This window comes from Budorcas taxicolor, chromosome 4 (assembly GCF_023091745.1).
Source record: "Budorcas taxicolor isolate Tak-1 chromosome 4, Takin1.1, whole genome shotgun sequence".
NCBI classification, from domain to species: Eukaryota; Metazoa; Chordata; class Mammalia; order Artiodactyla; family Bovidae; genus Budorcas; species Budorcas taxicolor.
The window spans coordinates 42,360,699-42,388,417 of NC_068913.1; the positions used below are offsets into that span (position 1 = coordinate 42,360,699).

Consider the following 27,719-nt stretch of genomic DNA (forward strand, 5'->3'; position numbering starts at 1 on the left):
AGGACTACCTAGCGATACATCTTCTGGTAAAAAGGAAAGGTCTTTCATAATCTAGAATTTAAGTTCTGCACCTTTAAAGCATGACCAACTATCTTTTTATTTCCTTGTCCCCCAACTGGCTCAAAGATTGGTTAAGGAAAAAGTTGTAAAGATTGAATTTAGAAATAGTATTTCAAAAGGACATATTAGATTCATACAGAAACAAAAATTCAGATAGAACAATTAGAAAACTAGGGTATATGTTTTGTGACACATCAGGAACTACACAAAGTACAAGATTTTAAGGAACGTCTTTTAATGTTCAAAACCAGTCTTTCTGGTGACAATGAAAGCAAGAAATTTTACAACAAATAACTATGAATGCATGTTCTACAGCTAGTAATCTTCCACACAATAATTTCTGTATTATCATTTACATCTCTCAGTACTAGCACAGAATTCTGAAGGTGCCAAGCGTAAGTTGTATGCAACTGAGTAGAAAGATGAAAATTTGCTCAGATTTCCAGAAGAGCTGTAGAACGTGGAAGATAGCAAAGTTCTCAAACATGTCCAAATGCATAACCATTGACAAAAATATAAGCACATATTGTTATAAATACCATGGTTATAGTGCCTTGCTGATGCTGTACAAAGGATTCCATAGAGAAAAAAACTTGAGAGATGTATAATAAATGGTTCATAGGCCAGTCATTTAGTTTATGTTTTCAAATATCTTTCAAAATATTTGCTCTTCAGAGGCAATGTACTGATAGTACTGGGTCTGTGTTTTGCAGGGACACTGATGAGGATAGTGATGTTTTCCTTTTGATGAGGAAGGCTAGTTCAGGGTCCAGGATTTGTGTAGAATGACCATTTCGCTGCTGAATTTAGCATTGGGAATAAATCGGTGAACCAGTACCAAGTGAAAATAAGTGGGTCATGCTCAAGCCACATCTGTAGAAACTGAAGTCCATTCCATTGTGAATATGTTGAATTTTTTTAAGTGCTGGTTTTCTGTTCGAAGTGTGGATTTTAATGATGTCTTAATAATCCTTTTGAAATGTGCTGCTGCTTATGGGTGGCGGGTGGGAGGGAGTGTCACCAGTTCTTGAACTGTAAGATAAGGTGTGTTTTGCAAAAATAAAGCATGAAAATCTTGACTTTTGTAAGGTGATAATAAGAAAGATCCTGACATAGCTGGTGCATAAATGTAGAGACTCTCTTGCTCCCTGGAAAGAAGAAAGATAAGGTACATATCAGAAATTCATGGAAAAATAGTTAAGACTCAAATTTTATATATTAAAGATGTTATATTTTCTAGAAATCAGCCCAATTTCTCCAGCTCTAGAGAAAATTTCTCTGATGTACTTCACGGATAAGGCAGTTATTTTCCCATTCCAGGGTTCATGGAAGGCTCCTTCCCAGCTCTCAAGAGCAGTCAAATAAGGAGGGTCACTCATTAAATCTGCTCTGCATGAGCATTTCCACTCCTTGCTGTCCCTTCAGACCATCCTCCGTTTAGTGGTGTATGTCCTGCTACTTTTGAAAAGACTGTTGGCTCATTCTTTTTGTGATCTATTGAATAAATCCACACCTTCACTCTGCCGTCTTTACTTTACTCCCTCTGCACAGCGTCTCCTTATTTTTCAGTTGTTTATAAATCTTCCCAAAGGCATAATTAATTATAATATTCGACATGAGGCCTGTTTAAGGAAATCTACATCTGTGATTCTTCTAAATCGAGTAAATCAAGTAATCAACCTAGAAAATTTTCCTTGTCTATTTATAAAGAAAGAAGACATACTGTTGTATAAAGAGCAGTTACTTTCCTTGTAACAGTCAGAAGTTTAAGCCAAACCAATGTACTTGTTGATGAAGACACTCTGGAAAGTTTTCAGTCTTTCACTTACAGCTGCATAGCTCTGCTGAATGGCTCAGCTGTGTCCCACTCATTGTGACCACATAGACTCTAGCCCTCCAGGCTCCTCTATCCATGGGGATTCTCCAGGCAAGAATACTGAAGTGGACTGCCATGTCCTCCTCCAGGGGACCTTCCCGACCCAGGAATCAAACCAGGGTCTCCTGCATTGCAGGCGGATTCTTTACCTACTGAGCTACCAGGGAAGCCCAAGCTACATAGAGACCCAAGATGTCGGATATTCAGGGCTCATTAAGCATTGATGAAATAGGTTATATAATTTTAACAGAGAATAATACCCCAAAATTTACAACTACTATAGTTCATGTTGAAAAGCTTATTTTCCCACTAGAACAAGTTTTTGTTTTAACGTGGCTTTTCAATAGGTGATATTTTGGTCTGTTATATAAATGGTCATATGAATTACTGTGTTTAAACATAACTGGTTACTGGATTGATGACAGGTTTTAAAGGTGATGCCATATTTCCTTTATTATAACATAAATGTATTAGCATTTTGAATATATTGTGTCCAAGTAGACTGTAGGCAGAACTGTTCAGTCTCCTTTTAAGGAAATATATATAGGCAGAAAGCATCAAAACAAAAGATCGAGTTGCCTTCCTCAGTCTAAGTTTTCAATCTCATGAACACACACACAAAAATTGGTCCAAAAAGGCCAGTTTGTTTTTTAAATCTTCAATTTAACTGAATCACACTTTGAAAATAGACAGTTTTATACTGTTAGAATTTAGTTTTCTGTAATGTCTTCAAAAAACAGAATGGATGCTGATAGATCCATGGCTACTGGAAAATCATAAATTTTTATTAGGGATTAGTTGTGAAATTCATGTAAAATAGCATGATTTGAGCACATTAAGGTCAATAATTGTCAGTGGCAGCTCCAGAATTTCTATGCAGGGCATTTTACTGTCAGCAGTCTGATTGAAAGTGGAATAAGAAGACTTGTTTTAAAATTGTGAATTGTTTTCTTCAGAGCAATTTGCTGCTGTCGTTGTTCACTTGATAAATTATGTCCAACTCTTTGCAATCCTATGAACTGGAGCATGCCAGGCTACCCAGTGTTTCACTACCTCCCTGAGTTTGCTCAAACTCATGTCTATTGAATCAGTGATGCCATCCAGCCATCTCATCCTCTATCACCCTCTTTTCTTCATTCCCTCAGTCTTTTCCAGTGAGTCGGCTCTTCACATCAGGTGGCCCAAAGTATAGGAGCTTCAGCATCAGTCCTTGCTTTAATTTAGATTTCATATATACATATATATATATATATATTTTTTTTTTTTTTTTTTTCTTCCTCTTCTTCTTCTTCTTCTGGGTTTCCCTGGTGGCTTAGATGGTAAAGAATCTGCCTGCAATGCAGGAGACCCAGGTTCAATCCCTGGGCCAGGAAGGTCCTTTGGAGTAGGGAATGGCAGCCCATTCCAGTATTCTTGCCTGGAGAATTCCATAGACAGAGGAGCCTGGTGAGCTACAGTTTATGAGGTAGAAAATAGTAGGAAGCTACCAAGTGATTTTCACTTCATTTTTTTTCTTTCATATCCCAGGGAAGGAACGGCGGATAGAACCTATGGGTTAGTGGAGAATTCACTCCCCTCAGGCCATACCAATGCCACCTATGATTATTAAAGAAAGGCTTCCATTTAGAGAAAATAGGGTCTGGCATACACTGTTTTATGTACAAGGGGACACAGGTACTAATATTTAAAACACAGAGGCCTGAACCACCTCTTCAGTTTTGCTAAAACTCATCCGTCCATATTTATCTGATTTTTCCTTTACACTCTAATTATTTGGTTTTAGTGAGTTCAACATTATCTTTATTCTATTTTTCTTGTACTCATTTAATTCTAGCTCCTGAATTATAATCATTCATCAGGGCTTCCACATGGAACATCTAGGGTACATGTCATGATTTTGGACAGCATGTCCATATGCAGCAGCTCTGTTTTTATATTAATACACTTAAGTGAGTGAAGTCGCTCAGTCGTGTCTGACTCTTTGCGATCCCGTGGACTGTAGCCTACCAGGCTCCTCCTTCCATGGGATTCTCCAGGCAAGAATACTAGAGTGGGTTGCCATTTCTTTCTCCAGGGGATCTTCCCTACCCAGGGATCGAACCTCGGTCTCCCACATTCCAGGCAGATGCTTTAACCTCTGAGCCACCAGGGAAGCCCATTTAATACACTATTTGCATTTAAAAATAGCATATTTTTATCTGATTTTATCTCTACCATTTATTGACTCTTTAATTCTCATTATTTTATAGCTTATCTAATTTTAGTTTTTATTTTCTTTTCCTTTATAAATTTCAGTCTCCCCAAATAGCTGCCATTTTCAGTTTCACATAATGTTTCCTAGTCAGATATATTAAATTATTTGTGATTTTAAAAATAACTATCTAGAAATAATTAAGAAATAAAAATTGAGTACATGTATAGCTTTTGTGCAGCATTCTAACTTTTCAAAGGTGACACCTTCACAGCTTAGCCCATTTCCTCCCAGAATAAAGATGAAATATAGTGATCTGTTTAATACTGATAAGCCTAAGTACCCATTCAGTCTTCATTTTAACTTCTATTAAGTGTCTCAAAGTTTCAAGGATATATTAAAAATGATAGCTGACTAGACATGTTCATTAATATTTGAAGCCTAGTTTATAACTGTTTTGATAAAATGAAAACAAGTAATATTTAATGTTACTGAAGTCATATATGGTTTCTATTATATACTTACTTAATTTACTCTCTTTGATCTGCATGCACAGTATGAAATCATAAAAGCAATAAACATCACCACACCAACACTGAGCAAGACCATTTCCACCAGGCCAAGGAGGTTTATTTTCCCCGTCACTTGCTTTCTGAACATTTCCGCCTTCTCATCACCAATGGTACCAGTCTGTAATCAAGTTAATAAATAGTGTTATTTGAATAGATTTGAGAGCAGAATACTCAAAACTCTCCACTTATGTGTATCACTTTTATCAAAACAGCACACAGATGTCAGTCATCTTTATCTGCAAGACAAGCCTGTTGGAATTCTCTTTGCATGTCAAAGAAGACAGTAAATGCCCAGGTAGAATATTTAGAGAGAAAAAGATAATATTCCTCCCTTTAAACATGTTATCTAGTGCTATTGTATATACTGATTTCATTGATCAGTATAGCAGTCTTACTGGAGTCTTTCAGTAAGACTCCAGTTTCCCAAAGGTTGCTTCTTAGTGACAGAGGGAAATGGCAAAGCTCAACTGTTTCTATCCTCTAAAGGCTTATGCACTGCATTTCCTAATTCTGTGGTTTGTCGGTTCCATGATTTATATTAAAAATATCTTGTCAGGCACTAGATAGACTGCCTACATCTACTCTAATTTGCCCATTATAAGCTTGGGTGGTTTTATTAGCACTACAAGGCTCATATTGAGTTATTTAGAATTTAATATTTTCATGACTCTTTCCTAACACATGCACTATGACAAGAAAAATTATCTAATAAATGCATTAGGAAGTATTTTTATTTTCATAAAAGTTAGACTTAAGTCTAACATAATCCTGATACTTCTGTATGACTTGCTTTAAAAAATAATTAATTATATAATTAATAATATATAAATTCACCCATAGATACAATGGAAAGACAAGTTCAAATACTGTGTGTGTGTGTGTATATATATTTTTAATTTTCAAACATCAAAAACTTTTTCTGTATATTAAGAAGCTTACTGTTTTTAGTGACTAATAGATAAAAATACTAACCTCATTAAGCCAAAGAATAGGGACAATATAATTGTGCTTCAGATTCTTTAATGCACTGTAATAAACATTGAAAATAAGTATGAAAATATATACTAATATGCTATACACATATGACAGATATTAGTAATTACTAGTGAAAATAAATGTTCAGAAATTAGTTGCTTTTACAACCTGGGTAAGTCACTTGCTTTGTTTTCCCTGTAATGAAGCATTTAAATTTTAATATTGCTGTTTCTCAGATATCTTTTCTACATACACATCTGTTTAATACAGATTTTTTAAAACGTTTATTATTTTCGGCTGCACTGGGTCTTACTTGCCGTACATGGGCCTTCTCTAGTTGCAGCAAGCAGCGGCTACTCTAGTTGCTGGGCAGGGGCTTCTCATTGGAGAGGCTTCTCTTGTTGTGGAGCAGGGGCTCCAGGAGCACAGGCTTCAGTAGCTGCTGCATTTGGGATCAGCAGTTGCGACTCGAGAGCTCCAGAGCACAGGCTCCGTTGTGGTGCCCGGGGTTAGCTTCCCAGAGGCATGTGGGGTCTTCCCGTACCAGGTATCAAACCAGTGTCCCTTGCAGTGCAAGGTGGACTCTCAAGCACTGAACCATAGGAAAACCATCTGATACAGGTTTTTTCATTACAATTTTTCTAAGTCTATGTATGTATTTTCCCTTTCAACAAATTATACCCAGGAAACTAAAATATGAATGCTGAAACTACTGTCATAAAAATATTTGGACAGTTAGCAAAGAGAGAAATACCAGAAATACTCATTCCAAAATATGGGTAAGTACCATTTCACTACACATTAGATGTAATTCTAAATTGCAAATGACAGTTATAAGTATTTAATAATTATTTAATGACATTAAGCCAAACAGAAGTTGAAATTTTATTTCCATCTCCTTTGATAGATATACCCTGCATCTTACAAGAAAATTTGAAAAATCGAAATGAAACTTGTTTAAGAAACTCACTCAATTTTTCTTGCTGGCTTGACCAGTATGTTGATCTGGAGCCGTTTTGCAAATCGTAAAGTAAATCCAGTTATCTAAAAAGAGAACCAACTAATAACCAACTTATTTGAAAAACATTCTTTTATAATATCCAGACCTTATTTTTGTTATGTAGAGCCTAAAAGGTGAAAGTGTACTACTTGAACCTGTGAAACTTGTTATTTATTATTTGGACTTAATCAGACATATTAAATATTACACATATATCTTTCCGTAATTATATTTTATCAGTATATGCATGTGTGTATGCAGATATATCCTTGCCCAACCTAATGTCAAGGTTTAGTTAGATTTGTGACATTTTCTTGAATTGATTTTGGGGAATTAGTAACGACATCAACAGTAGTGAAATCTAAAACTCATTTGACAAAATATATCCTGGAATTTAAATATGTACTCAGTCAGAATCCATGCATCATCAGTATAATTATAATGTTACTTCTGTCATCATTTAAACTAAAATATGACTACTGAAGTCCTGATATTTCATTTATCTGTTGAAAAGGGGAATATTAATATAAATGAAAAATTGAAACTGTTAAACTATAGTGACTTAATAGATTTTTCTTGACACTAAGAAATATATTTGATCTTACCTCAAATGTATGTATACCCATAAAAAATTTTAATCCCTCATAATCTACAGGGTCCCTTCATATAAGCAATATTTGCAGTTAAGTATAAAGTACATTTGAAAGAGTAACATGTAAAATCATTTTAATCCAAATAGAATGATTTTCATTATTCCTGACCTTTGCTGAAAAACTAAAATTATCTTGACATTTCATAAGCAACAACAGGAAGAAATCACTGTAATTTTCCTTGAAGTAAAAATAAGTAATTTATTACTAATGTAGTACAATAAATGTGACTAAATGTGATTGATAGAAAGGAGATAATTTCATTTTTTCGTCATTTTTAAAAAACAAATCTGATCAATAAAGTATTTGCTTACAGGTTCAACATCTAAGTACGTGCTATGTTCTTCTTCATTTGGACTTAAGCCTTCAATAGGTTCTGCAAGTTCAGGACTTCCATGTAGAAAATGAGGAAGTGAAATGTACACAGGTTTTCCTGAAAGCAAGTTTTAAGAGACAGTTGGGGTAAATAATTTTCCTCATTTCATATACCACTTAGGAAAGATTTCCTTGAAAACAAAGCTTTTTAATTTAAAAAAAGAAACACAAATTTGGCTTTGAAATCTTATCAGGGGATGAGAGTGAGGGAAAATTATTGTATCTGATCACTTTTGAACAAAAATAAAATGTAAACTTCTACGTCATCCTACTGACTATTTAGTTAATGTCTGTTGTTCATCCCTTAGGTGTTTATTTTCACCTTAGGTGTTTTCAGTATGTAAAGCTTAGCTACTGGACATAAAGTTACAACCATATGCCTTCATGTTTCAGGCTGTAAAATGTCTTTGGACTGAGAATTCATTTAAAGAGGCTTTTCTTTCTTTATTCTCACCCACTCTAACATGAAGAAGGTAAGCAAAATAAGATAGACTCCAGATGCCATGTTTGAATCAATTTTTGTTTCAGAGACATCCTAAAATATACTTATTTACAGATTCTAGGGTAGAAGAAGAAAAATGTCAGATGGACAAGTTGGAATGCTCAAAGTAGTCTGCAAACTATTTTCATTTTACCCTACATCTAAAAGGAGCACAGCCATTCTACACAGCAAAAGAAATGGTCAGAAATGAAAACGTTACCTGTGGGTGGGAAAAAATACTTCCAAAACACATATCCCAAAAGTGATTAACATCCAAAATATCCAAGAATTTATACAACTCAAAAAAATAATAAACCAATTTGAAAATGAGCAAAAGACCTAAAGAGAAATTTTCCAAGTAGCACAGGAAGTATCAATAAGCATGATTATACCTAATAAAAACTAAGTTTTGCAACATGAAAACAACTGAGACCTTGAAAGCAAGACAAACATCAAAAATATCCTACCATCACTCTTTCTGCCCTTATTGCTTTCTCACTTTATATTTCTGGTGGAAAGGAATCCTGGGTGAAGTTTACATTTTAAAGGATAATGCAAATTATGCCAAGGATTGTGACACTGAGAACTTGTACTCACCTTCTTTGCATTTGCTAATGTCTAGCACACCATATAAGGTACAATTTTTTGAGATGATTTTTTCTGTGCAGAAACAGTGGTTGTCTGGATTTTGAAGTGGAGATGCAAAAGCCAAGGATGGAAGAACGAATCTGTACACAGGGATTCCTTTCAGATTCATTTCAGCTCCGAACACAGCATAGATAGACCTGAACACAGATAAGAAGGAGCTTCATTCTGGGAACCTGAACTTCGTTGTGGAGGTTCGTTTTCTCTTATATTTAAATTTATACTATTGCTGCCTTAAATTAGAAAAATTAGATATAATCTTATTAGAATCCTTACCTTTTAGGAAAAAAAAAAAAACTTGCAAAATTTTAAGACACACTAGAACTTGATACTTGAGTATGAGCTATTCTTATCTTTGTTTTCAAACACTTCTGAGAATAATTTTTGCTTGTGAATTACTGTGGAGTATTTACAATTAAGGCATTCCTCACAGTTAGTTTCCTTTATAGATTAAATATTTTCTAGTCCCCAGATGACTATTTGAAGAAATGCTGTTCTTTTCAATTATACAGATAAGGAAAAAGATTCAGAGATATTATGCTTGCTTTCCCAAACAGTGTTAAGAAACCAGGTGAGCGTTCAAGGATACAGGTGTAGGCGCCAACGCTTGTGTGATACCTACTGGGCCCCCGTCAATTTGAAAAGATGCTGTTTGTCAGCGGGGCACATGAACATAGTTTTGTGATTTTGGTATCCTCTTCTTTACAAAGACTGGGCATGCTTTTCTAGACTTGACTGTTATCACTCTTACTGCTAATTTAGTAAAAGAATGAAAAAAGTAGTTCTTACTTAAAAATAACAAAAAGAAACTGATTTGCATTATACACAACATCCTTCTACATCAAATTTTAAAGACTCATAAATACATTGTGTGTGTGTGTGTATTGGTGGCTCAGTTGTGTCCAACTCTTTGCAACCCCATGGACTGTAGCCCACCATGGTCCTCTGTCCATGGTATTCTCTAGGCAAGAATACTGGAGTGGTTTGCCATTACCTTCTCCAGGGCATAAATACATCATGAATTTCACATTGTATTTATTCTTAATCAGGAAAAAGTCCCTAAAAGTATTTTATTTTTCTCGAATAACATGGTTAATAAGCATGAGTTTCTTGGTCTGTGTTTTATCACTTAGAGAAAGAATTCTGACTTGGAGAAATACATCATTGTCTTTCTCTTACCTGCAAATATCAGAGGAGAAAAATTGCAATGTCCTTGTCTTCTCAACAAAAGGTGGAAATGAGGCTGCATCTGTTTAAAAACCAAATCAGTGGCAAGGGATTAGATGGAAAGAGTGCTTCTTAGAAAAATCTAGAAATCTTGATTCCAGCATGGTTAAGAGAAATGTAATGCAAACTGTATATATAAAATTAAAATTCTCCAGTAACTACATTTTAAAGATGAGAAAAAAAATGTATCAAGTATATGTTGTTTAACCCCATATATCAAAAATACCATCATTTTAACATATAAAAATTAACAAAAATCTGAAAATCCAGTGTTTATAATTACAGTATTTCAGTTCGTACTAGCTGCATTTCAAGTGCTGCTGAATTGTGACATGTGGCTAGCAGCTGCCATATCTAATAAGTCCATATACTATACATAGTCATTGGCATTCTGTTTCATATTAAATTTTTCCACTCCATAAAAGTTTTTTAAAATGTCAAAATCAAGTTGTTAAAACTGCGATTTTATGTTTTTAAATCTTCCATCTATCAGTAGAGTAGCAATTTTTTAATCTTGAGATTTCTTTAAAACTCATTTTTGTAAATGTTATTCGTACTTTTAATAGTGATCCATTCACCTACCCTTATGGCTGATCAATATTTTTCAAATCGCTAAACAATATCACACAAATGATTGGAAAGTGTACACATCAAACTAAAAAGGGCATTTTTTGAGCTTAGCAAATCTTTACTACGGTTGTGCTCCATAGTACACACTGAATGTAAGAAAAAATAGCTAGATAATTCCTCCATTTGCTCCACAAATGAATATCACCAAACATGAGCCACCACTGAACATGTTTGTTCAAAACAGTAAGACCTATCCTTCAGTTCTGAATACCACACTCTTTTTCTGGTAACTGCTCTGACCTTGTGATTTTATTACATTTCACATACATTCTTGTGACAGGTGAAATATAACAGAGGATCTCCGTGAACCTGATAGAGACATTGAGAGAATGGGATAGTGAAGATTAAATTCCCCAAATAGGTCCCCGAATGGGCCTTGCCGACAACTGGTGTCCCAACACCTTAGCCATCAGAGGAAAAGAGTACACTGACAGTCTTTAAAAACCATCAGAAATATCATCGAAGATTATGTCGGAATGACACCGGTGACTAGCAAGGGCCATGACCGTAACATAGCTGATGCCAGCAGGGCTCCCTTTTTTAAATAAATTCAAATAAATATTTTCATTCTATGTCTTTAAACTTAATGAAGATGGTAGAGGAAGTACTTCTAAATCATGATTTAAAAATCACCTTGGATCCGTTTACATTTCATTAGTCTCTTTTTCTCGGAGAAGGCAGTGGCACCCCACTCCAGTACTCTTGCCTGGAAAATCCCATGGACAGAGGAGCCTGGTAGGCTGCAGTCCATGGGGTCGCTAAGAGTCAGACACAACTGAGCGACTTCACTTTCACTTCTCACTTTCGTGCATTGGAGAAGGAAATGGCAACCCACTCCAGTGTTCTAGCCTGGAGAATCCCAGGGATGGGGGAGCCTGGTGGGCTGCCGTCTATGGGGTCGCACAGAGTTGGACACGACTGAAGCGACTTAGCAGCAGCAGCAGCAGCAGCAGTCTCTTTTTCTAGTACTGTGACCAAGAGAATCTCCCATCAGAGTCCCTAGTCTATCCAATCAACCTTTGCTCCTAGTTTGTTTTACTGTGATTTTCTTCTTAGATACTTTGAATTTCATGCCTGATTCTATGTATCTGTTACTGTCATTAATGGATCCTCTTATTACTGTTTTAAAACTGCTCTATTTTTTGTTTTAGACTAAGATTTAAATGTATTTTAAGCCCATAAACAATAGTTTACTCTTTAGGAGAAGCACAGTATATTTCTGTTTTAAGGACTGAAGTGTATGCTTATGAAATTAAAGTTAGTGGTATTGGGACAGTTGACTATTTGCAGAAATGAACTACTTGGAAAGGATTTCTTCACCCATCACCATGACTCAAAGTGTTGCAAAGCAAATTCAGCGGTGGTTTTACTGTTTGTGTTTTTTTTTAACAGAGAGTAAACAAAATTAAACCTGTGAAACTCAGCAATACCTTTGTGAAAATGAACCTTCTCTATGTTTCCTTCTTATTTTCTTTTACACACTTCATGTATAACATTTTTTTCTTCATTGTGTTACATTCTTCTAAAGTGTTGCCTTATCAACTTTACACACATAATATTCTGCTTCTGCTTCATAGTAGCTGAAAGATCACCTTTGATTTTAAATATTTTATTCCTATTACTTTTAAAAATTTTAATACTTAAACTAATAGGCATATGTGTACTTTGCTTTTCTTTAAGGAGAATAATAAACTGGATCTATCACTCTCTGAATCTAAAGTCCTAGTACCTTCTTTCTTCCCAGCTCTAATTCACAATGTTATTTTTGCATATACTTCTCATGGTTAGTACAGATGCAACTGTGTTTTATTGTTGTTGTTTTCTTTCTCATTTTAATAATTTCATTCAAAATCTGTGTTCAGCCTTGAACTTCTCTGATTCTGCCTCATATTGAAACCTCCACTTGAACACAAGGTTTACTTTTGTATTTATCTTGATTTTTTTCATTCTTTTAAGTTTTAAACCATTCAGTTCAGTTTTGTCCGACTCTTTGTGATCCCATGGACTGCAGCATGCCAGACTTCCCTGTCCATCACCAACTCCCAGAGCTTGCTCAAACTTGTGTCCATCGAGTTGGTGATGCCATCCAATCATCTCATCCTCAGCCGTCCGCTTCTCCTCCTCCCTTCAAACTTTCCCAGCATCAGGATCTTCTCTAAGGAGGCAATTCTTTGCATCAGGTGGTCAAAGTATTGGAGTTTCATCTTCAGCATCAGTCCTTCCAATGAATATTCAGGACTGATTTCCTTTAGGATTGACTGGTTTGATCTCCTTGCAGTCCATGGGACTCTCAAAAAGAGTCTACTCCGACACCACAGTTCAAAATTATCAGTTCTGCGCTCAGCTTTCTTTATGGTCCAACTCTCACACTCATACATTACTAATGGAAAAACCATAGGTTTGACTAGATGGACCTTTGTCAGCAAAGTCATGTCTCTGCTTTTTAATATGCTGTCTCGGTTGGTCACAGCTTATATAGTATTCCCAAAACATGCAAACAGTGACCACTACTCTAAAATATTCTACCCCCTTACTTCTGTGGCCAGGAAGGGAGTTCACTTGAGTAAAGCTTTTATGAAGCAAACATTCCCCAAGGAATGTAGTAAAGGCTTATCTTCAATGGTTAATCTTCAGAAATACCATCACATTAGACATATTTAATAAGCCTATATATAAGTATAGTGGAGAGGGTGGTGGCACTCCACTCCGGTGCTCTTGCCTGGAGAATCCCATGGATGGAGGAGCCTGATGGGCTGCAGTCCCTGGGGTCTCTAAGAGTCGGACATGACTGAGCGACTTCACTTTCACTTTTCACTTTCATGCATTGGAGAAGGAAATGGCAACCCACTGCAGTGTTCTTGCCTGGAGAATCCCAGGGATGGGGGAGCCTGGTGGGCTGCCATCTATGGGGTCGCACAGAGTCGGACACGATTGAAGCGACTTAGCAGCAGCAGCAGCATAAGTATAGAGACTCTGAATTATGTTGTAGGGATACAAAGATAAGTAAATGCATATCCTCAGCCTCCAGAACATTGTTGATATGATGGAGGATTTGTGGGAGAAAGAAGGTGGTTTCACTGTGATATTACCACAAAACAGATGTCCTTACCTGTACCATTAATCAGGTCACAATAACTTGACCAATAGGAGAGATTCCTTAGGAATTAAAAAAAGAAAAAGAAAATGATCAGTCTCATTTCAGGAGCACCTTCTCACATTACATTGTCTATTATGAGCCAGTATTTCTGCAGAAATAATAATTGATTAGAGTAGATGTGACAGGTGCTAAGTTTAAGAAATGTTCTAAGTCATTTGGTTTATGTATTGTTTGAAGCTGGCATCTTGTTGAGATAAAGGAAGTGCTTGATAACACTAAGTAGCTGGATTATAAAATAAAAGCTGCCAAAATTTGGTAGTTAGGAACAACTTGGAAAAGATAAAATTCTGCAAAAAGAAAATTGAAAAACACATATCAGACATTTAGATGTCTACTTCAAGAAAGGTTTTTTTGTTGTTGTTCCAATGGGAGAAGTGGAGTATTTCATATTATGTTGAAGTGTCCAGCTGAGTAGGAGGAAGATACTAAATGGTTAACTGATATAAACTCATTATGAGAGAAAAGAGTAGAATGTGGAAGAGGAAAGAGATGTTTGATTAATAGAGATTTAGAAACATGTAGAAAATCAATATACACTTTTCCTCTCAACTCTTGCATGAGCTGGCATTAAAGTAGGATGAGGTTTATTAATTTATATTCTGGTATCTACATAAAATATATATGTGTGTGTATATTTATATATGGAAATAATGAAAACAACAGTAGTGATAGTTTCTCTGTATACTCAACCACTTTTTGGTGATGGAAAAATGGGTTTGTTAGTCTAACATACCATCCAGTAAGATGTCAAGGCAAGCTATTACTTCTTTTTTAAACAGAATAAGCTGTCAGTCATGCTCAGACAGTTAAGTTAACCTTATCATAATCTTAAATGAAATTCTTACTCCCATTTGAAACATTTAGTAACTCCTCAAAAACTCTGGTAATATTGAAATGGAAGAAATTATCACTTTCCTCAATATACAGAGATGTGGTTTCCCTACAATGAACATTTAGAAGTGTTTGTTTTCCTCCATTAGAATTTTCAAAACAATAAAGGACCATGAACTCTGTAGATGAAAAGTCTACGTGAGTGAGTATTTAACTGTTTTAGGCAATTTTTAGGGACAAACTCAGTGTGAAGTAATGGTTACTTAATCATAAAAATATTTCATCTCTTTTGATTTTGATCACTTTATTCTTTGTCAGGAACTACTGATCTTAAAACTCTAATTTCAAGTTTGAGGAGAAAAGTTTCCCCCCGCCTGATATTTATTGGGCTTCTTTGTATTTTAGATATATGACAGATTAGGTGTACTGCACATAAACAGGCAGGAACTTGGGAGAAGTAGGAAATCATGGGTATGTGAACATATCTCACTCTACTACTACTTCATAGAAGGTGTACACTTTATTTTCAGGCTTAATATGTCAGTTTTGGAACAGGAAATAATAATTCCATTTTTTGCATTGATAATGGTTTAAAAAGCTGAATTATTAATATAGAATATTATTTCAGGAAAATTTTTAAGGGACAAGACATGAAAATGTTCACATGGATTCATTGAACGTTCATCTTTATAGGTTCATTTAATTGCCAGGAGCCACCATGGGAGATCCCACCCATGACAAGGTCATGTGGAAGAGAACTGTTAAGCAAGGCTTCAGGACTCAACGGGCTCCCTAGGCTTTCTCGAGCATCTAACCCAAAACTACAATCTGTCTGTTTTACTATTTCATGACTCTCACCAACTCCTCTGACATTAACAGGGGGCTATCCCTGACCACCTTTCTCTAGAGAAAATCAACTTAGGGCTATAGCTAATAAGTCTCGTGGACATGATAGGAATATTTCAAATCAAACCCCCTCTGTTAGCATTCTAGCTTGCTTGACAGGTGTATCCAGACTCTTGCAGCTACACATATGATTATTTACAGCCTCCCAACTGTGAGAGGCACAGAAAGCCTAAAACATAGAGCCTTTTAAAGAGTTAAAAGTCACTAGAGTAGTGCTGGTATAGGATTTCATTATTGGGCCAATACTTGTTGCTAAGTTCCCATATCTCTTATCCACTGTGCACCTGGGAGTGCATTAGTTAACATAGTTGGAAAGTAAGAAAAACAAGTGTAGCCTTGAAATTAACCACATCAGACTTTTGAGCTAATTGGTTCTTTCTTGTAACTCACTGCACCTTTGCTCCATGAGAAATGTAACTTGTTTAATACTTTCTGAGGCTGACATAGATTAGAAATATAAAGAAAAAACATTTCAAGGGAAAATAAGTTTTCTGGTTGAGCAGCCTTTATCAAAAGAGGGTCATAAAATGTCCACAGGCCTCCAAGGCCGGAAGATAATGTACACAATATTGTTTATGGGAAAGGTTTGCAGAAAAAATCCTGGTTTTGATAAAGACAAAACAGATGTAATGTTTGGGCTGACTCTGTATGACTTTGCATCTTTCATTTCCCCTATGTATAAGACAAGGTATAAAAGTACCTTTTAAAAATAAAGCTATTGGGCCTCGCTCACCGAAGCAGCTTGGTCTCCCCGAGTCAATCATTCTCTCCCTCTCCCTCCCTCTCTTTTTCAGGCTGATCCCTTGGAGCATAGAGGCTCCCTGCATTCATTTATCTGCCCGGGTTTCTAAGACCTGAACGGGAAGATGTTCTGTGTCTTCACTCCCTCAGGAGACCAGGAGGGCACCTGTGGCCTCAGTGACCAGGATAAACTTCTTGTCTGGGAGTTTTATTGGCTTTCTATGTAAACCAAGGGATATCAGCCTCTTTCTCTCCTCTATTTTCTTATCTTTAACATTCTTTCCTTATCTCTGCCTAAATCAATCACTGATGCCATTTTTCCTTCAGGTTCCCCTGGATCCTGCTGGGGTGGGGGGGAGGGGGGTGGACCCCAGCATTTAATCATCTCCCTGGAATGAATGATGTTTTTTGACATGCTCAATTAAAAAAGAAACAGTAAGATGTCTGTATTTCTACGTGCTAGATGATGAGTTGATATATTGATTTTCCTCATTTTCATTTGCATTTATGTCATTGTTGTGTGTATGATAATACCAGTTATACAGCAGAGATAGAAGTAGTCCCTTTAGATTTCTTTATGTAAGAGAACTTTTTCATAAAGGTGAACCCTCCAGTGGGGCTGATACTCAGCAAAAATGGACTAGTGTGACCAGTCATCACAACTGAAGGATTAATGCCTGGTAGACCTAGGGAGTTTCTAGGGCTGAGATATAAACAGCTCTGTCCCACCAGTTGTGCCTGTGCCTTACCCGCAGGTAAATAAGTTTCTTGCCTGCCTTAGAGTATCCTAGTGACACACTGCCTGGATACTTACTTTCTGCCTTTGTATGTGTCAATTATGGCGACTTTGCTTATGTCATCCTTTCCATTGAAAACTTTGTAAATTCCATCCGCAGTATTATTGTACTGAAGAGATACAAGAAAAAATTACTTTCACAACAAACCATAATTTCCAAGTTATTAAATATGTAATTATCTCACATTTTCAGTGGTTGTTCATAAATATTTTATACGATTTTAAATATACATGCAATCGTTTCAAAATTATTGGTCTTTAATATTTTAAAAAGACAGAATACAAAAGGTTACTAAAAATGAGTGCTAGATGCCAAGACAAAGTAAGGTTACAAATGCCAAAGCTGTCATGATCAAATTCTAGCACTCTTTGTTTTATTCAATCCAGAAAGGCCATTTTGATCACTACTCCTGGTATATTGAGGTGAGGGGAGAGTGAACAAAACCTATGAGAAAAATGACCAATTTCTAGACATTGTCTCAATGTTATGATCTCTAAGTAGTTACTAAGATGAAGTGTACAAAATTAAAAACAGAATTAGCCAAGGAAAGAAATAAGAATATGTGAATGAAATAATAGTAACTGAATTTATCTCTCTTAAGGCTTTCTGTATTCATATTTGATTGATATATGAACTTGCAACCCTAAAAACCACCTAAAGTAAAATAACAATGAACTGCCAAATAAAATTAATATCTCATATAGTGCCAAATGGAATCACAGTAAAATTTTCCATGCAATAGTCACCTTGTCCTATTTGTAATTCAGAACATTCTGCCATAACTAAGTACATCACCAAATTCACTTTTTATCTCCAAACTGCCATTTCATGAGTTTGTAGATAGAAGTTCTTATCAGCTCTGAGCACTGCAGTCACTCACAGAAGTTCTTACCAACTAAATCTGACAGAATACAACATGCTGATGTATCAATCTTGTGTACAATGTAAGGTGACTTTTAAATTTACACTGAAACAATTTTTTAAGAATGATATGAATACAATTAACAAAAATAAAATACAGCTTAAACTTGTTTTTTCAGACAGGAAACAAAACCAAAAACAGTATTCAAACTCTTAGCACCTTATAACCTAATTTTAGACAATTGCATCTTTATCTAGGAGTGGAAACTTGATTAAATGGCCACTTCTTAATCTTAAACTTAATTGTTAAATTCAGATAAGTAAATTTTCCCAACTAGGAAAGCTAAATCCATGTGAGGTAGAGATTTTTAAAAACTTAGGGTATGTATTCCAAGATCCAAAATAGGGTTTAACACACTGAATGATAAACTTATGAATTGCCAGTGTGATTGATTATATATAACCAGTTAAAGTCTAACAGTATCAACACTTATAATTGTTACTCACAGGATAAAACACACCAACTGTAGTGGTAATAGGATATGGAACCAAATTCAAGAATGGATCCTTATAGCCCCACAATAGTTCTTTCAAAGTTCTGTTTTGAAACATGGAAGATTTGGACTTTTTGATAAGTGAATTGAGTATTCCTTGCATAAATGAATTTGGATAGAGATGTGGTACAGCCTGCAAAAAAAAAAAAAAAAAAAATCATGGTTTAAGACACCAACTGCAATATCACTTTCTTAACAAATAAATGTAAATACAAGAATTAAACTGAATAAAACAATTTCCAGCTATTTTTAAAATGACTGCCGAATCTAGCCAGGACTAAAAGTATATTATTTCATCTCTTAATGATTACATTTCTCTGTGGTTGTGTGGGCCACAAGAAGAAGAGTTTCAAGTTGAGTCCTACTTTTTGACAAATTTTACTAATTTTTTTCATGAGTGATTTATTTTGGCTGTGCTGAGTCCTCACTGCTGGGCACGCTTCTCTCTAATTGCCTTGAGCAGGGCCAGTCTCTGATTGTGGTGCGTGGGCTTCTCATGGTGGTGGCTTCTCTTGGTGCAGAGCATGGGCTCTGGGGTGTGCAGACTTCAGTAGCTGAGGCATGTGGGCTCAGTAGTGGCAGCTCCCCAGCCCTAGAACACATACATAATAGTTGCGGTGCGCAGGCTTAGCTGCTCTGAGGCATGTGGGATCTTCCTGGACCAGGGATTGAACTCACGTCTCCTGCATTATCAGGCGGATTCTTTATCACTGAGCCACGAGGGAAGCCCCATAAATCCTTTTTAAAATGATACACTCTAAATGGTCTTCTAATCAGTCTTCAGCTGATCATTCTATGATCTTGTCATCTTTCCAAATGATCGTAATTCAAAATAATAGTGTAAGAAAGCATTTTTATAAAAATGAAAAAAAAAGATATCTAATTGTAGTTTTAATTGTGAGGTTATTTACAGTTGGATTCTAGAAGATTTCAAAACTAGTAATTTTGCGGTTTGTCTACTCACTGCTACAGCCAGGTTGAGAATGGTGAACGTGTCATCCTCAGTTCCAACTGATAGCGAGGGTTCAAAGATGGCGCCATTGGGCTGCAGGAAAGAGACCGTGTGGGTCTCAGGGTCCTGGGTTACATTTTCCTTGGCTAGATAACGAACTCTGAAAAACAGGAAGAACTAAAACTCAAAACCCTTGTTTCAAATGAATGTCATTCATTCATGCAACAAATAATTTGAAGTACATAGACTGTGTCAGATATTATGCTAAACAAGTAGACCAAAAGGATAAGCAAGCTGATGCCGAGTCTGTAGCAAATTAGAGAAGGAAGGTCTTAGATGTACATACCAGAGGAGAAGGAATACATGTTATTATAGGAGGTTATACAGATTCTGTGAGAAGACAGAGTAGGTACAAACCCAGGCTTAGAATGGTTATGGTGGGGATAATGGACAGGATACAATTTCATATAAGTGGTTTGAGTGGCAGATAAAAATTTAATTTGGTAAAATATGGTAAAACATATAGGATAAGTAAGAACATGGTATACTTTTAGAAATAACACGTTTCAATGTGGTTGGTTTACAGTGTCTGAGTAAGGGGAGTGCTAGAAAACAAAGCCACTGAAATGAGCAAGATTTCAAAGACTAAAGGGTTGCATTCTACATTCAGATGTTCACCTTTTATCTTGAGGGTGAGGGGGAAATACAGAAGTTGAAGCAGGGGAATATTATGAGCCCATTTTCTTATATTAGAAGGATTGTTCAAAGTAGATAGCCTTTCCATCACTGGCTTGGCTATAATTTTCATTATTTTAATGAAAGTTAAAGATAACTAACAATATATTTCCACATAACAGATCAATTCCTCTCCAACCCTACCCCATGTATGGAATAGTTACTAGTTCTGAGTTCCTGGCTCTAATCTGTAGGCAGAGTACCAACTACTTTTTAGGAATGTAGTGAAGGGTAATATCATGGGAAAAAAATATTTTATACATACAAGATATTTACTGAGATGGAAAAAGGTGTACATTATTCACTGCTCTATCATATATCCAAATGTCTCTATCATATGAGCTTCTAATAGTTATCTGTTGTTATCTAAGATAAAGATTGAAACAACATGGGACTGAAATGGAAAAAACAAAACCAACCAGAAAAACCTGACCTGATTTCAAGCAAGTATAATAAAAATGTAGGTTCCTATGCCATAGGTATTATGAGTATTTTGTATCCCCAAGCAGTGTCTGGTACATGGGTAAGTTCTTGGTAAATAGTTTTGAATGAAGAAGTTATTTTTTACATTCTTTAAAAAGAGAATTCACAAAAATATGGAAATATATATTATTTCTAATACAATTTCATTAAGCTTTTTATTGTTTATTCTCCTTGGAATGCTGTAGACATACAAAGAATATAAATATCTGAGACATCATCCTGGAGAATCTATTACTAGTCAGTTACTCTTTTATATCAGATAATTATATGTTAAAATTATATTACATATTCATATTTAAATTAAAATACTTTAATTTTCAGGAACATTTATATTTATATACTTGAAATAATAGCAATATAAATAAGTGAAAGTAACTGAAAGTCACTCATTGGTGTCTGACTCTTTGTGACTCCATGGACTATACAGTCCATGGAATTCTCTAGGCCAGAATACTGGAGTGGGTACCCTTTCCCTTCTCCAGGGTATCTTCCCAACCTAGGGATCGAACCCAGGTCTCGCGCATTGCAGGTGGCTTCTTTACCAGCTGAGCCATAATTATGACTCAAATTGTAGTTTACTTAGTTGTACTTACATTATACCAGCAGATGGCACTCACTAACAGAAAAAAAAATCCTTCAAACTGAGGTCTGTGTTTAGAATATACTTTTAAGGTCTGTGTTTAGAATATACTTTTAAAAAGAGATTATAAGTACTCAAGTTTTTGTTTAAAAATTAGAATGTATGCATGTTTTACAGAGTATTGGTTAATAAGGTCAAAGGGAGGTAATTGCTTCATATTTTGTTTTCCATGTACTCCTGCCAAAGCGAAGTAATTAAAAAATTTGGTAGCTCAGAGGTTAAAGCATCTGCCTGCAATGAGGGAGACCTGGGTTCGATCCCTGGGTTGGGAAGATTCCCCTGGAGAAGGAAATGGCAACCCACTCCAGTATTCTTGCCTGGAGAATCCCACGGAGGAGCCTGGTGGGCTACAGTCCACGGGGTTGCAAAGAGTCGGACACGACTAAGCGACTTGACTTTCATGTTCGATCTGAGGATATTCTGAAGGAGTTACCAGGTCTTCATAGAGATGGAATACATAATTAACATCTCAATCCAGGAAGTTTCATGTTTTGACTCATGTCACACCCTGTCAAAGTTTCATCAAGCTCACTTCAGCAGCTAAAAGGCAAATAAACCTGTGTGGTTCTGTTGAGGAGGGACCTCCTCTTCCACTTCCAATTTCAACTGAATTCAGGGTGTAATTGATAGGAAGTAAATTCACCTCAACACATGGAAGACTCTCAAACTATTAACTTTTTCTGAAAGGTAACCATTGTTTTTCCCATTATTTAAGATATCTAGGTAGACAGTAAGGCTTCCTTTGTCAACATCATATAACATCATGAGATTCCTTTAGAATTGTTATATAAATTCGAGTTTGTTTACATACTTTAGCTGAAAATCCAACTTCTCCAACCCTCACCTCATTGCTTCTCCAAGTAAACAAATTATATCTAATCCACTCCATTTTTATCCCTTAGAGAATGAAGGTTTTAGCCTCCAAGAATAAGATATATATCTTATCACCTATCAGAGCAGGACTGGGACAGGATTCTATATTGTTTGTTTTTTACATTCCACAATGAACACCCTTAAAAGTAAAAACATACCCCCCCCCCCACCAAGCAAGCAAAAAAATTAAGCAAAACCTGTGATGAGACAGATCTTAAATACCACCTCTTTTCTCTTATCACATGCATTCAGTTCTCTCAGGGTATGATTTTTAATCAGTTATGGTTTGGTGGCTTAGTCGCGAAGTCATGTCTGGCTCTTGAGACCTCATGGACTGTAGCCCACCAGGCTCCTCTGTCCATGGGGTTTCCCAGGCAAGAATACTAGATGGGGTTGCCCTTAGGGGATCTTCCCAACTCAGGAATCGAACCCAGGTCTCCTGCACTGCAGGCGGACTCTGGCACTGCAGGCGGATTCTTTAACAATTGAGCTATGACAGAAGTTTAGTCAGTTATACTTAGATTGTATTAGGTCATACGTGAGTTCTAGATTTTCAGAGTACACGTTTTTTGGAATAAGATATTCAGATATCTTATTATATCTGGCTTTTGATAGTGATACAAGAAGTATAAGACTCTGAAAAAAAATTTTTTTTTAATATTTCTGAAAGTAAGATTATTTTCTGTAACAATGAAAACCAAGACTTCTATGACCGAGTTGTGAATAGTCATAGACATATGTCTGAAGACAGGAAATGGGGATAATTACTAGGATGGAATAGTACCATGGTGTTCTACAGCTTATATATTATGTTACAGCAGCAGGCATCACCCTCCCAGCTACTGTTACTTCATTATCTTTGAGCATGAGTTGCTGACATAGAAATAAATTAATGCATGGAGAGGAAAGAAATTACATGATTATAGACTACCCAAAACAAGTAAGAAAGTAAAACTATGAATTAGAAATCTTTACAAACATGAAGTTTTGTGATAATACTTGATTATTGTCTATAACTAGTTGTAATTATCCTTGAAAAATCATATTTATATAACAAATGATACAACAGGACTTAATTCTGTTCCCATATGGGGTCTATAAATGTCCTAATACCTAGCTAAGGTTAGTGTTTTTAGCACTTCAATCTATAATTTTGATAGGGGGAAAATGTACACCAATAACTAGGAGTTATCAGTTTCCAGGATTTTGTCATCGTGGACAAACTATTTCACTCACCTGGTGTCAGTCTGATTTTTAAATTTACAAAATGAAAAGTTCTGGCTAATTATTTCCCCCTACATCTGATGGATCTTAGATTCCATACAAAATGTTTTAAACTGTTACGGCATGTAGATAAAGGTATTTTTTATTCAGTCTTTGTACTGGAGAAAATATAAGAATGAAGCTACTGCATAAATACACTCTTAAGACCTGGAAAACAGTTTGAATAGAAATCCTAAGCAGGTATTTTACTTACATAGAAGTTAATGCTGTGGTTAGCAAAACTGACTATGTATTGCAATCACGCAGAGTATTTGTAAAACTCATTCGAGTGAGTGAAAGTCGCTCAGTCGTGTCCGACTCTCTGCGACCCTGTAGAATACTGGAGTGGGTAGCCTTTCCCTTCTCCAGGGGATCTTCCCAACCCAGGGATCGAACCCAGGTCTCCCGCATTGCAGGCGGAGTCTTTACCAGCTGAGCTATAAAACTCATTACCAGGCTCAAACCAAGGGTCTCTGATTCACTTGGTCTAGGGGTGGGGCCTGAGAATTTGCATTTCTGCCTAGTTCCCAGGTGATGCTGATGTTGCTGGTCCAGGAGCCATACTTTGAGAACTACTCATGTACCTACACTTTTCCATTTTAAGATTTTAAAATACTCATTTTTAAAAATTTTGATATATTTTTTCTATTTAGATGCGTATTTCAGAGTTTTTGAAACATATATGCCACAAGTGTAAAACACGTGACTTGTTAAATGTAGGGTAGTTAACTGATGCTGGTAAATTCATAATAAACCTGTTCTTTAATAATAATTAAATCCTTAGATTAGGATTTTATGTAGGCAGAAACAAAATATTTCCATATATATTAATGGTAAGAAAATAATAAGTACATTTCAATACAGTGACATTTGTCAAGTGGAAGCTTTTTCAGAAATACCTGTGTTCAAGGAAAGAGTGCCATGTATTTTGGGGACTCACCTGTACGTGTAAGGACCTCTTTGCTTAACTTTAATTTTGCTGCTATTAACTGCCACTTCGTCTGGATTCTGCACATCAAATATCCAAAACTGTCTGTAAACATCTGTGCCTGTTTTAACCCAATTTTTAAAAGCAATTGTGCCATCTTCAAGGACAACTTCCTATGAAAAAGAAAATGTTTGGGTTATTTTTTGTAGCCAATACGGGCACCTGTTGGGAGTTAAAACTTTTTCGTTAGTCAGTGAAAGATCAAGCTCAAGTATCCTGCTCATGAAAACCTTTGCAACCTGCCACATGCTTGCAACAGAAATGTTTTCAACACATTATGGTAGCAATCTCCTTCAGTCAGCCTTTTACAAGGAAAATCAGTGTGTAATATTGCAAACATGTCTGGTGATTGTAAGGCCAACCATTGGCAAGCTTTAGAGTGACCCTATTTCAATATTGCAACAATTTGTAACAATTTATTAAGCAAGATTAATTAAAGCATTTCAAAAAAGTTCTTATCAGGTTGAATATTAATTTCTAATGTACCCTCAATGAGTCAGACTGAAGAGGCAAAATGGAAAAACAGAAAAATCTAGTGGAATTAGAAGTTTTCTCATTTTCTTCAGAATTTGGATACTTCAGGTGAAAATCGGTTAACATTTGTTAAGAAAAACACAGCTTTGATTTCTCCCATTCAAAACCCTGATCAATGAGGCTTTCCTCTCAGTACATTTGCAGAAACCTATTAGTACCTGTTTCCAAGATTACAGTAGTCTAATTCATTATTATTAGGTTAATACTTTAAAAACAAAAGAAGAAATACAGAAGTTTTTTTTTTCTTTTTTTGTGAAATCAGAAAATCCAACATTAGAAGTATCTACTAGTTTAGGTATTATTAGTATGGATACATAAGTATCTATTAATAGTTTAGGAGCTGAGACAGAATAGAGAGTCACCAAACCCTTTAAGGTCAATTTTATTATCTGTAATGTGAGGGAGTTATCATAGATGCTCTCCCAGGTTCCTTCCAAGGCTTTTACTCTCTGAACAAAGAAGACTATGGAGGTAATGGAGACAAAGGTGACTTTGTGGGAGGCAATGTTTCCAATTAACTACCTTGGAAGGAATACATACTCAGGTGGAAAGCTCCAGTTTACCCTTTTACTGCTAGAGGAAGAGGAAGGAAAGCATTTCACAGAAAATCAGCCTGAAAAAACCCACAAGAACAATCTCACCTGTTTGTTTAGTTCAACAGGAAGCATCAATTCATAGAATGATGGATCAGAAAAGGACAGTGAACATTTACTAGGAGAGCATGCTGACACTCTGAGAAACCAGGTATCTGGCCCAAGGGTCACTGAGCCAAATGCCTAGTGGCAGAATCACGATGAAGATCCTAATCTCTGACCCTTATGCTAGTCCTCTTTCACACCGTGTTACTATTTTTTGTTCCTGTCACCTCTGCACTTAGTTGGTAGAAGTCAAAGTGAATTAGCAGTCTTCAGGATACTTGACTTATTGCTTAATGGAAAGAAAGAGAATTCCTTAGAGGAGAACAGGGCATCAACTAAAATGTCATTACAAAATCCTGTGCTGTCACAATCCTTTTACACTGGGTACATCGCAACTGTTAAAGCAGTGTGAGACCTTAGTACTTTTAACAAGAAATTGTCCTTGAAGATTGTTTTATTACTCCTAAAAAGTCTTAATTCCATAGCAAGCCCAAATCAAGACAAAATTATGTATAGATAAGTATTATGGCTATTCTAAATGTAAAGGTGTTTACTGTAAATGATGAGGGTTTTGAAGCTGAAGTCTACACGGAAGTTGCAAACTATTTTCATTTACCCATTTCAAGAGACATATGAGAGGAGAACACACATGAACATATACACATGAACATTATTACTTTTACACTGTAGACTCTTAAGGACTAGTATAATATCAATTGTTTATCATTACCTCTCCAGACACATATTTCAATAATGTACTTGGTGGGACAGAAATCTCCCTGACTCTAACACTTGCGCATTTTATATAAAAAAACATTGTAACTATATCGTGTCTTTCTTCTAAGGGCCATGAGTTACTTTGTCTTACTTGTCAATCTGGAGATAACTTTTTTAAAATCGGGAAGTTGAAACACAAAGAATTGAAATGAGTGCATTGAACTTCTAGCTTTAGAGTTAGGGTCATCTAACACCATCCATTTTTTTTTAGTAGTGGGAGTGGGTCCTAGAAAAACAGATGTCTGATTCAATGTGACACAATAATTTGGTAGTAGATAATGGTGAATCCGGCATTTCACGCCAATCTTGTTTGGTTTTTATAAAACCACAATTTGTACAGAGACAGAGAAAAATATTGAATCAGTCAGAATAGGAATGAATTTCTTCTGATCCTAAGACTACCTAGGTACTAGAAATTTGTATAGACCTCTTTGACTATCAAGACTAAATATATCATAAGGTCCTCTTAAAAAGAAGCTTAAGTTCTTTGTGACTTTAAAAGGCCATGATTTTAAATTGACTTTGGACTGTCTGGCCTATTTTGTGGACCTTTCAGTAAATTTGAAATAGAAAGATGAAATTATATGTACAAAAAAAAAGTAATATAATTGAAGATCTCTCCCTTGGCTGATACATACATCAGTATCTATCCCTGACTTTAAGCATTCAGACTATTTAGCCCTGGATTTCAGCTTAATGACTCTAGTGTGGCACAGTCTTCAGCTGAGTTGAAAGGTATTTACTTTGAAAGTTCTGTTTTGCTACATTAATTTGAAGGCAGATATCTGGGACTGTAATCTAGTCCTGTGGTCACTTGATTATTGCTGTTATGGGAAAGCAATATTCATCCACATGATGGGCAACTTTAGTCTAAATATGTTCCTGTGAATGAACTATATAGAATACATTCTCAGAAAATAATATTGTCCCATTTCTCAAGGTTCTTACAGAGTACTGAAAGATGGAATCATATAAAGCAGATTTTAATCTATGAGTAGATTTCCTTACCCTACTACCAACCTAAGTATATTGGCTTCTTTACTCAAAGCCTAGAGTGAAAAGTGAAAGTGTTAATCGCTCAGTCATGTCTGACTCTTTGTGACTGGATGGATTGTAGCCCATCAGGATCTTTTGTCTATGGAATTCTCCAGGGAAGAATATAAGAGTGGGTTGCCATTCCCTTCTTCAGGGGATCTTCCTGATCTAGGGGTCAGGATCCTGATCAGGGTCTGATCAGGGGGTCTTCCTGATCCTGGGTCTCATGCATTGCAGGCAGATTCTTTACTGTTTGAGCCTCCTGGGAAGCC

General features: G+C 35.9%; 1 protein-coding gene across 7 annotated transcripts in view; it reads right to left on the reverse strand.

The window, feature by feature from the left end:
* Positions 1–274: 274 nt before the first annotated feature.
* The window catches only part of LOC128046803 (platelet glycoprotein 4), a 97,385-nt gene continuing 69,940 nt past the window's right edge, over positions 275–27,719 (reverse strand). For all 7 annotated transcript variants that reach the window (XM_052639007.1, XM_052639012.1, XM_052639011.1 and 4 more), the window contains 12 exons: positions 24,416–24,576; positions 19,494–19,641; positions 18,483–18,662; positions 17,132–17,223; positions 13,792–13,838; positions 10,005–10,074; positions 8,778–8,965; positions 7,639–7,757; positions 6,645–6,718; positions 5,672–5,726; positions 4,653–4,817; positions 275–1,208 (listed from right to left, as the gene is read on the reverse strand). In XM_052639007.1, coding sequence (XP_052494967.1) covers positions 4,653–4,817; positions 5,672–5,726; positions 6,645–6,718; positions 7,639–7,757; positions 8,778–8,965; positions 10,005–10,074; positions 13,792–13,838; positions 17,132–17,223; positions 18,483–18,662; positions 19,494–19,641; positions 24,416–24,576 — 1,299 coding nt within the window. In that variant the 3' untranslated portion in view covers positions 275–1,208. The remainder of the gene's footprint in view (positions 1,209–4,652; positions 4,818–5,671; positions 5,727–6,644; positions 6,719–7,638; positions 7,758–8,777; positions 8,966–10,004; positions 10,075–13,791; positions 13,839–17,131; positions 17,224–18,482; positions 18,663–19,493; positions 19,642–24,415; positions 24,577–27,719) is intronic.